The 12,228-nt window shown below is 31.2% G+C and overlaps 1 protein-coding gene across 3 annotated transcripts in view; it reads left to right on the top strand.

Annotated features, from left to right (window-relative positions):
- LOC124542941 (adenylate cyclase type 6) overlaps positions 1-12,228 on the top strand; it is a 215,638-nt gene that overhangs the window by 94,424 nt on the left and 108,986 nt on the right. For all 3 annotated transcript variants that reach the window (XM_047120888.1, XM_047120890.1, XM_047120889.1), the window contains exon 3: positions 5,777-5,974. In XM_047120888.1, coding sequence (XP_046976844.1) covers positions 5,777-5,974 — 198 coding nt within the window. The remainder of the gene's footprint in view (positions 1-5,776; positions 5,975-12,228) is intronic.

Consider the following 12,228-nt stretch of genomic DNA (forward strand, 5'->3'; position numbering starts at 1 on the left):
ATTGAAATATAATAAAAAATAGTTCAATAAACCTTATAATCCTGATATCGAGTGGCTAAAATACTAGTGGTAGGATCTCTCATAGAAATTTGAAATGCTAGCGGTGTCGTATGCCACACGTGTTGACAAATCGCGGAGACAATACTTTATTTAGAAGCTCTATTTTCATAACAATTTATCCAGCAAACAAGTGACCTATAAAATGAATAACTCAGCGCAAATCTGAGTTTTGCCTTTAAAACATTATTGCAAGTTATGCCAATGTTTTAGGCCTTACCTCGATGTCAGAATAATTAATACTACGCAACGTATTATTAATAATTGTTATACGTACGCTTACATAAACCCCGAACCACAAGAATCAACGAAATTCCATCCCGACCTCGCGTAATGCTGACGTTATAAAACTAAAACTAACTGAAGCTATTCGTAATCTAAAAATACAATTTTTCACACTGTTTATATTATAAATAATAAACAAAATTTGTTCTGAAAATTTAAATATAAAACTATATTTTTTTCAAGGTGACTGTATGAATATTTGTAAACAGTAAGTACGAGGACATATTTCAATACGCGAAGTATTTTGTTAAATTAGACAACCAAGAGGAGGTTACGAATCAAGTATTTCCGAGTTCATGTCACGTTTCATGTAATTACGTGCAACCACGAGCTTCTCTAGGCATCTCGAGACTTCACCTGTCATGTCACAAAATGACACACATAATGAACCATATCTATAGATGTCTATAGATGGATAGAACAAATACAAAATTAGATTTGCAAATGTAAGGAAATCACAACACTATTAATTCTCTTACAGTCACTATTCCCCGATGGGCAATCAGAAACAACGTTGTACTTGCGTATCGAAGCCAAAGAACAGGTAGACTTTTTTTTATTAATACAACAAATGTTAGTTCCAAACCGTTGCCAATTGAGAAATAAATTAAATTCACGTAATGTAATTTTGGTGATTGTTTCGGTGGATGATAAATTTTAGTTACATTCGCGAAATAGAACTCATACTAGAACTTTTTGGTTTTTTCTTTAATTCTTAAAGCACGGAAAGCTTTAGCTTAACGATATAAAAACCACCTAGCGGACAACTATTTCGTGGTTTATGAAATAGAAACTGTAATATTTTCTACTGTAATAAAAATAATCTAATAAAAATACGATAGTATACGTTTTTCTTGAAATTTACTAGCATTAATTCGATTTGAATTTATTTCAGCGCGATTTAATCAGATATAATTGAATTGATTTCATAATTTTAGCATGATTAAGATTAAAAATCTTAACTGTATTTTGCTGAGTTGAAAACAATGGAACAAATTACTACAAGTTTTTTTTTTATTCTTTATTAGTTAGAATTAGAATTTACAGTTATACATTGATTCTTGATATAATTTTTAAAGAATATTTTGATGGAAATACTTACATTATCTCAGGTATTATACATTAAAAATACCACAGATATATAAACTAATTTTTCTCAAGGGTTTTTAATTATCGAAATAAAAGGTTCCAGTATGTTACTAAGCTCTGTTCGCCGGTTGGGTGGCACTTATTCGCATTTCACCAAATTTTTAAGCTGCGTTTACTTTAAATTTGAATTTTTCTCTGAGAAATTTATTGTAATGTTAATAATGTTATCTTTTATATTTGTAGTATAGACAACGCATACACTTTACGCAGATTTCTATAAACTTATTATCTGAAAATAAATTTTGGTTTAAATTGTTTCAAAATCTGTTCCTAACAAGTGCTTACTCCTCAGCGTAGAGTTTTGACAAACTATTCAAGAGTTTTCCCCTTTGACGTTTATCGATATAGCCGGGCATTATTTATCTGAAGGAAATTTCCTACCTAATACTTTTTTTTTTAATATCACGCCAGAAGGAACTAAATCAAAACATATTAAGCAAAGATATTTCACCCATTTTGTCGACAATATTGGTTAAATATTTATTTATTAAATTTTGGGTAATGATATTTTCAAATTGAAACCGAGCACATTTATGAAACACTATTTTCCATTTGAAGAAATCAGGGGCTGGATTAACCAAGTAGAGCTTATCTGCGTCTAAGATTTAGCATGAAATCCCAGCTACGACACGGTAGTTTAAACGACTGCAAAAATCCTTTTTAAGCGTTACTTAAACGTATATCTGGTACGTAGGGTTACAGCCAACGCTGCGAGAACGTTTCAAGTTATTTCAGGTGACATTTTTAAAAATTCAAAAGTTTTTTTTTGTAAAAATAAACATGTTTTCTGCGTTAACGGTGATTTTATTTTGAAGGAAAAATATAATCCCGTAGTTTTTAAAAACAATGTTTTATTAAGCTGTTTACAATTTTAAAAGTGACACGTGCAATGTATTTCATATACGTATAGGTTATATTTTTAAATTTGACTATGTCAAAACCAATTATTATTTTATTGCCTTCAGTATTTATTTATTTTCATGAATCAGTTGAATATGTGAAGCTATCTTTTTTTTATGCAAATGGGAGGTCAAAGAATCAAAGCTATCGGCTCTAGTACAGCTTAAGAATAACAAAGCTCGGGCATGGATGGAATTGAATGTCACCGCAGGTTTTGAAAACGAATATGTTTCGGTGTTTCAATCAATGAGTCTTAACCGCCATGTCATACAATGCCGAAACGTAGACACTTACTAGTACACAAGGCACGGAGTGTGTTGTATGTAGATTATATATAAAGGATTAAATGAGAAATGTATCTGAAAAATTACCGGAGTTACTGATATACGAGATCATAGGTTGCATGATTATCATACTGAAGTGGTACTAAACTGGTCAAGTATGTCGAAGGACTGATTTGCAATGGAGCAGCCTACCTTGTAGAACTAGTCAGGAGGACCTAAGGAAGCTGTCAGCCGTGGAATATGAGAGGATGATCATGAGAAATGCAGAACGCAGATGAAACAAACTCACACAATAAATAATTACGAATCAGTGATTTGCGCATAGTCTAATTTATACCTTCGTTGTTTATGTATAGTTAGTTTATAACAACGGCACATATGTCCAAAAATACATTAATATAAATAGTTAAATCGATATTTGCAATACCATTATAGTTTCAAATTGCCGTTTATTTAGTGAAACGTAATTGAATATTCATAGATATTTGTTTTAGTATTAACACGCACTCTGTACTCATAATTCTATGGAATACCTACAACACATTCTGAAAATTCAGAGAGAATTTGTATTTAATTTTGTTTTAAGGACACTCATTAAGGTACTCAGTGACGTATCCGGTTTTAAAAGATTATGTTAAATTTTTAAATATCGCCTACACTACTCAGGGAGAATACAAAAGCATAAAAATAAGTAGAATACTGTTAAACAATATTAATGCTGTTCTTTGTTCTTTAAAAGTTGTTTTTCGAAACAAAGGAATGTTGTGGCAAGGGTTGCAGAGGATAACGTTTTATGTACCATTATGTTAATTAATTAACTATGAATGTGTAACAGTCATACATTTGAATAATTAAATCTCACTGGACTAATGTGAAATTGATATTCTAGAATTCGCTCACGTCATTTCTTGATGGTCAACTGTGGTGAACAATCAAGATTCAAAAAATCAAATCAATCCATTTCAAGTAGTATACATAGCGAGTTGTCTATAAAAGTGTTTTTATAGTCAATAATATACTGTTACTACGTCATAAATATTTTAATTTTCAATATTATTGAACGCCTGAACCCATATCATAACTTTACATATAGACATGGCTCATAAGATATAATAGAGTTGTGACGGCTAAAGGTTATTATTTGAGCCAGTATAAATAAAATATTTATTGAATGTAAAATTTATATTGACAACTTGATTTGAGTGTTGTGTACAATACAATGTGGTTTGCAAATTTTGCTTGATTGGGTAATAATTATGTCCGATCACTTCATTGTCTCCCAGTATTTTATTTAACTCTCAATTGTTATTGATCCAATGTTTCGGAGACATGGTTCGCGGTATTTGTTTGTTTGGATCCAAAATATTTAGATATACTTTGTAGTTCAATTACATATATTGCTTGTATAATAGATAATGTGACTGCCACTTTAACTAATATTTTCACACTTTGCGCACTACTGACTAACGAGTGTCGTTTATTTTTTAATAGTAAATTAAAAATAAATCATTAATATATATTTACAAGGTATAAGTTAAGTCATATAGATGGAAACAGAAACAATTTTAAAAAGTTCTTAAATTTTCATTAATAAATTCGTTAAACTTAGAGTAACCTAAACAATGTCATATAAATATGAGACAACATCACATACATTACTCTGATCCCAATGTAAGTAGCTGAAGCACTTGTGTTATGGAAAATCAGGAGTAACGACGGTACCACAAACTGCCAGACCCAAGACAACATAGAAAAGTAATGATAATCTATATCGACTCGGCCGGGAATCGATCCCGGGACCTCGGAGTGGCGTACCCATGAAAACCGGTGTACACACCACTCGACCACGGAGGTAGTCAGTTGTAGCGTAATTAAAATTTTATATGATATTTTTATTTGCGGAAGTATCAAAGAGAGGTCAACGACAAAATCGATGTTTATAACACTCAATATACCGACTGTGGTAAAAGGTAAACCATAAAAGGTAACATGTCTCAAACAATTAAAAATTTCTACAAGCAAACAACAGTAATACATACATAAATACCAAAGGGACAAAACTTCGTACCTCATAATAGATATAAAGCGAAAATCTAATATTGATATTGGAAGTGAACGTCAGCAGTGGGAATGCGTTGATTTAAGTGACGTTGATAGATGAGTGTGATCCATCACTCGTTTTGAATTTGCTAAACATCGGTTCTTAAACAACTACATACGCGTAAATGCCATTCTTTTTTCTTTCAATGCGGAAGGTCGAACTACACTATAAATACCAAAATTACAACATGCTTCGTTCGAGTTTATAAGTGAGACACGTGATGTAAGTGAAATGTAAATTGACTAACGGTTAACAATGTATTCTGCTGAAGAAGAGGAACCGACAAGAAATCAATATCCTGTTTTAAAACCGACATTCACTTTATATCTTTTGTAATGTTTTTTTTTTTTAAACCTTAAAACCTGTACTCAAATCTTAGTACAAGGTATATGAAATTTTATTTTATTAAATCATTATATTTGTTCATTGGTAAATTTGAATAGTTTAACGAAACTTTATAGGTTATATTTCTACAAAAGTGTTTAAAATAAAAAATGTACAGTTATTAAAATGTTTATAATCAACTCAGACTCAATGTTCGTATAATGAATATGAAGCTTTTAAGCATTTATTCACGCCCCCTCCTCGAACTTAAAACCTTGCTCACCGCAGTGAAAGTCTGAGACCACACAATCAACGTCGAGCCTTAAGCTAAGCGTATGAGAAGTTTTCGTGAAGTAACGTACCGTGTATTAGGAAGATTAGATTAATATTATTTAGCATGCTTAAGTTTCTAATACGAACGTTTTGATGTATTTAAATTATATCATTGAACACATATATATAATTTAAATATATCAAAACTAAACTCAATATTTTCATTTAATTGTTGAATGATATATGTCTGTAGTATGTGTTAAGTAATTGATAATTGAGGCGATAAAGATAGTCAAGAAATTACTATAATTTTACGGGAACACATGAGTTAATATAAAAATTAAATGTATGTAAGATACGTTAATTATATAATGTAAGCTAATTACTGTTATTATTTGTACAGGAAGCGCTGCGCGGGCGACGGTGTGCGTCACTTCGATCGGCTGCTACGCCGCTACGCGCTGACGATTCAGGTCGTAGCACTCCATCTGCTCCGCACCGCACCTCCTCCTCTCCGGCCGACACCCCCGCACCAAAGAAGTCTAACTGGGAGGTCATCGAGCATTTTTCCTCGAATCGGACTAAGAAAAGCCCTACTTCAGTGAGTATAATTTTAATGTATAAAATGAATCATATTTAAAGGAAAATCTTATAGTATAAGTCTTTACTCGGTGGCAAGACTGTGTGACTTTCTGGGTCTTCTTTAACATGTATGCATTTTATATCCTAGCACCAAGCACCAATAGTTAAGTGTTCCGGTTTATAGGGTGAGTGAACATATGTAATACAGGCAAGCACCATAACATATTAGTTCCCAAGGTTGGTGGTGCATTGGCGATGTAAGAAAGGGTTAAAAATATTACGGCGTTAATGTCTCGGCAGTGGTGACCATCAGGTGGCCTGTTTGCCCGTTGACCAATGAAATTACGCAAATACTTCCGATGTTGTTTTTTTAATTCTATGATGAAATTATTTTAAAACTTAGTTTTTTAGGTGAGTGGCCACTACTGCCCAACAATTGGCGACTAAGATATTATGTCCCTCATACCTGTGTTACACCTGCACACTCTTCAAACCGGATATAATAAGTTTTACTGTTTGGTTGTAATATATAAGACGATCCTGCAAAGCCCTACCACTAAGCTTACTAAACATTACTCTTTATGATATTACTCTGACAAAATTTCGTAAACGATTGAAATTTACACGGTAATCTTTTTCTTTGTTATTCAAAGTTTATATTTTGTTATTATACAAGCCTTCATGTGAGCTCGCATGCAATCACATGAGATAATATTTTCTTATACTTCAGCCCGTTACCGAGTTTGGGGAAGAATAAACGTGATATTTTGAAGAATTGGTGAAATGTAGTTACGTGCGCTTGAATATTTTAACATACGATACGCTCGTAATATACTCACGATCATCGAAACGTATGGTGTGTGCGCAATGTAACGTTATATTCAGGTAATGGGAACGTATCTACTCGCATATCTTATTAAGATTATGATGATGAGGTTGTGTGTTGTGGTTGTATTTAACAAAAAGTTATTCTTTTAACCTAAACCTTGTCATGTCAAAATCAGTTCAGCTGTTTCAGACATTAAACGGAACAAACAGACAGACAGCTAAAAATTGAAAAAAATATAATCTTTTGTTAAATGTACCGTGTATATGCCAAAATAACGCATTTACAAGCATTTAGTAAAAAGCGGTTACGTTAATATTACAAACAGACACTCTAATTTTATTACAGGTAAGGATTTAAGTTATACAACGACCAAAAAAACGCATCGAGTCGTTTTTCACTTAAATATTTTTTGGAAAACTTTTAATTACAATAAATCGAAAGGTTGTAAATATCGTTCAATACAATAAAGTGTACGAAAACAATTTTGAAATCGTTAATTTATTTTTTATAGAGGCTGGCTGTATTGCTTTTTAATATGAAGCTTTAAAAATTGTTCTACTATCCACAGAAAGCGTTAAAGGCAAGAAAATGTTGCGTTAACAATATAAACTGACCCCTTACTAATATCAGGTCATATTGGTCTTACAAAGTTAGAGCAACTTGAATGCTAAGCCCGAAACATCGGTTGGTACACGAAGCTCTCCGTTGATATGTTTCACGTGACCAGTTCAGATACTGGTATGATTGACGAGGGTAAGCTTGTCACTGTCTAAATACGAAACACAACAGAATCAACATTGTTGAAATTGAAGGAACAAGGTATTTAGGTGTAATTTTAAAATTGAAAGCCTACAATTATTCGACGATTTTCTAGCAATTAATGTGTTTCTTATTAATATTTAATGGTTCCCTTTGTATTTTGTAATGACCTAATAACAGAGAAATCATAAGGAACAAAGGCCATTTGTAGCTCAATTAATTACGAAGTAATTTTCCTCTTCTTCCGACGCAATAATGAGATTATGTTTAACAGTCTTCAAAAACTAGGAAAACCTGTTGTGTTATAGGATTGGTTGTTGATTTCCTTTTATATTATAACATCGACTACTGAAATAATTTAGTTTATAGTTATATTTTATTTATTTAGAAGATATTTGTTTATAGTATTTTTAACATTGAATTCTATGTTTGTAATTAAAAATAAAATACTAATATTACATCCACTTTTTATTAAATATAGTTTCTTTAAAGGTAACATCAAATAAATTACATTATAATTATTAATATTTACGTGTATAATCCGAAAATTAGCGTGGGAAGCGTACTGTAGAGAATAAATACTCTTATACAATAAACAAAGGAATAAGGTATATTTTGATAATTACGAGAACTCACCTTAATAAATGACTGCACCTTAAAACCAAAGACACCGGCGAGGCAACGAGATGGTTATATTGGTTAACGCACCACTAATTAACGTCAGTAGCAGATGGTGCCAAGGATTAGATTCGTATCTACACTGGAGTCTAAATAAATTAAATTGAATCAAAAGTCACTCTCCTGCATAGTCGTTTGAAGTAAATAATATTATATGGGACACAAAAAATAGGCATTGACATATCCTTACGGAACACAAGGAAATGAATAAAAACATCTATCAAAACATTTCTTATTTTCCTATTCTTTGATAAAATAACAGCTTTTGCTTATCAATTCTTAGTATGAAAATATTGGAGATACAAAAGTATTTTACAATAGGAGATAATGAAAAACTCAACGAATTCTTAACATATTTATTGTACTAAACAACCAAGCGTGACCACGTAATAATTTGAAGCATATCATTGTTTACGAGCCCTGGGCCTTCAAACATGACGTTTCTATTCAGACTACAGCAAGTAACGTTAACTTCTCCGGATTGTTTATCTAAGTTTGTTAAATATTATATATTTGTTGTTGTTTTGAATAAACAACTAACTTACTTGATCTCTAAGAATTGACCAGTGACTGGATTTATTTTGTTATTAAGAGCTCACTACGGGTTTATTATAAAGGAACTATTTTGTTTTATTATATCGTTTCACACTTACCTGATTAACATAGAAAGACCATGTAATTACAGCTTAGCATTTCAAATATGCATAGATGATAGATAGACGGTAGTAGAACAAGGTCAGGATTTGTTAATCCCGGAGGTTAAAATGCAATAAAATATGTTAAAATAACATATAGTTAGGGTGAATTTTAGATTATGATTAAAATGCATCACCGATCGTGAAGTTGGGGCGGGGAGACGTGTCGCATCTCATTACCTGTTTGGAATTGAAATGAACTTTCCTGCTAGCATTCTAAATTAGAAACAAATCATGAATCAGGAAAACTAGTTCTAGTTATATTTGTTATTATAAAATAGCCATTGCTTGAGTTCGATGTGTGTATATCGTTATATACATACATCTCATCTCTCGTACAATTCTTGGTTTATTCTGAGTAACACTGCAAGGATATGGGGTTTCACCGACGTTAGACAAACAAATTCTCTTGGTCGGATCTTGCAAAAGCCACTTGTTGGGATATGTAGGTTCTATGATACAAGTGCAAATATTTCATTTCTGTTTCCTTTTTTAGCCATTGGACCCATTTAAAAGATTAAATATGTTAATAAGGGTAAGGGTCTCGCTCCTTATAATATTTCTATGTAATATCAGATAAATATTTAATTGAGTGAGTATGTTACTATATTAAGTTAAAAGTAATGGATGTATAAGGGAGAAAATAAAATTTGTATGTGTGCTACAGCTTCATAGAGTAAGTAAGAGTAAGAGTTTTATTTATTGTTTTGTAACGGCAGTTATATTATATTAAGTAAGTAAGTAAGTAAGTGCTGTTCAATTTTTTTAACCAAAAATGTCTATATTTTCGTCAATTAAGAAATCTACATGAATTCAGAAATTCCAAATACTATTCTGATATTTCTCAGATTAGTAGATAATATTTTAGAAATAATCGATTGTAACATTCATAAATGATATTATTTTATTTATTATTTAAATTCTCATCGTGCATTGTACATGTTAGGTGTTAAATGAGTGTTAATGATAAATTATTCTATTTCAGTTAAAACACGCAGCACTGCGATAGTTTCGTGTAATTTGGACAAAACATTTCACGGAACCGTAGCTCTACACAAAGAGCACAAACTTTAATTGAACATTGAAACTGTGGGTCACATACAGGCGGATGCGATTACAAGGATAAAATTACATTTCTCATGTCAACGCCAATTCTTTGACGAAGTGTGTGTTTGTATGTTCCTTTGTATGTTATATTATTGAACCTAAAAATTAAAACACACGATTTCAAATCAATTGAATGAGTATAAATATATTGATTGCATTTTAATTAATGATTAGCATCGATGATTAGCATCGCATAAAATATTGTTATTATACTATATATGTATACTAAGCCACAAAGGTCACAAGCCACTTAGCATTTATCTGACCACGAGATTGTGGAATTCTGTGATCATAATAGTTTTAGATGTCATAATTATTCCATTTCCGATTCGATTAATATAAAGGAATTTCAATTTTTATTACTTAATAATATAATGTATGTATAGATTTATATGTATAGATAGAGGCCAAAGTTAGACCATAAGTAGACGCACGCTAGTAAAGTAGTATGACGATTAGCGAACATTAAGCGTAGCTATCACGCGCACAAAGAAGGTTGACCTGTCTTTTTTAGTTCTTATATAGTACGACCTTGTTATATAAATAATAATCCAAGTTTAATACACCTTCGGCTAACGTTCTAAAATCTAACAAACATAATATGGTTATTATCTTTAAGCAGTGTTAATTATTCTTCTGAGGTATATAAATAAATATTAGAAATGTAAAACGTGAGTTCGTTCGTTCGTTTGTGGCGATTTAAAGTCTTAAACACTCAACCCACTGAACTATAGACATATTTTTAAGATTACGGAGAAGTACCCATAATCATAATTTTATTTAAGTAATAAAATCTTCAAAGGTGTGATCTTTACTTACATATATTAATTATTAGAATTAGATGATTAGATTACGCGCAAATACTGTACTTTACATAATAATTAAAGTATTCGAAGATAGTAATCAAATCTCATTATATATATAGCACTTAATGAAATACAGCGGATCAAAATATAATACCTTTCGAGCTGTGATAAGCAATGCTCGGCGAGGAAACATTAGGGTCAAGGGCAAAGGGTGCGTTAATAGCTATAATGTTTATAATGGAAGACTTCAGCTAAAATTAACAGACATTTTCCGTATTCAAAAATACCGTTATGTTTATTTAATAGCGGGACTGCTTAAATCACTGTATATCTGAATGTGAAAGGTATTTTGTATTCTAATTGAATGTTAAAATGAATCATCATTAATGCATTACCGCCTGTGATCTTTAACAGAATCAGCGATCAGTTGAAGGAACAGTTCGTGGATCTGACGAAAGTTTTAAATTGAATGAGAGGTGTAAGTGGTTGTTTTTGTAGAAAGATTTCAGTTTTAGACGATTCGTTGTAAACGTTGATCATGCTTTTACTGATAAAATTTTGTTTTTATGTAATGGTCGTGATTATTAAAGCTTAACGAAAGAAGGGAAGTATCATTGTATACCTGGTTGGAAGGAAGTTGCTTTCGCTATATATAATACTGCTGTGGTATAACTAAAATATCGTTAACTGACATCTGATCGATTTCCAATTTCCAACTTTTGATCGCATATTAAAAAGAAAAACAAACATCTATCGTCACATATTTGCCATTTTTTGATATCCTGATTAGTTTTGGAAATAATTTAATGGTCTTATTATCCATAATTGAGTTTATATATAACGGCATCATTATTATACATTACTAGCTGATCCTACGGCTTTACCCGTGCGTAATTTTTATAACAAAAATCTCCAAGTCCCATTTTACTCCCTTAGAGGTAAAATCCGTTCTTAGCGGAAGTCCACAACCTATAAAGGAGATTACAAATGCAAATCAACATCAGATTACGGATTTTTTTAAATTAAATTTCATGATTATTAAAAAGTTATACGTTTTACAAGTTTTCTATTAAAATATGTCAAACTATATTTTATATCTCACTGTAGAGATCCACAAGAGACCTTTAATTTTGTACTAACTAGCAATTAAGGAAGATATAGGATCCTTTAATTACTACGGTGTATCAACAAATGACATCTTGTAAGATAATCTTGTTAATACAAATTAATTACATTTTCAAACCTTTTCAATGTTAAGTTGTTTTTTTGTTTTATAAATAAATAAATAAATAAAAAATGATAGCAAAGCATTATTATTATCCGGATAAGATCAAAATCTAAATATTATTTTTTGAAGTAGATAGTAGTAGGTTACATTAAATTCTACCGAGAAGATCGG

The sequence above is a fragment of the Vanessa cardui genome, chromosome Z (assembly GCF_905220365.1).
Source record: "Vanessa cardui chromosome Z, ilVanCard2.1, whole genome shotgun sequence".
Taxonomy (NCBI): domain Eukaryota; kingdom Metazoa; phylum Arthropoda; class Insecta; order Lepidoptera; family Nymphalidae; genus Vanessa; species Vanessa cardui.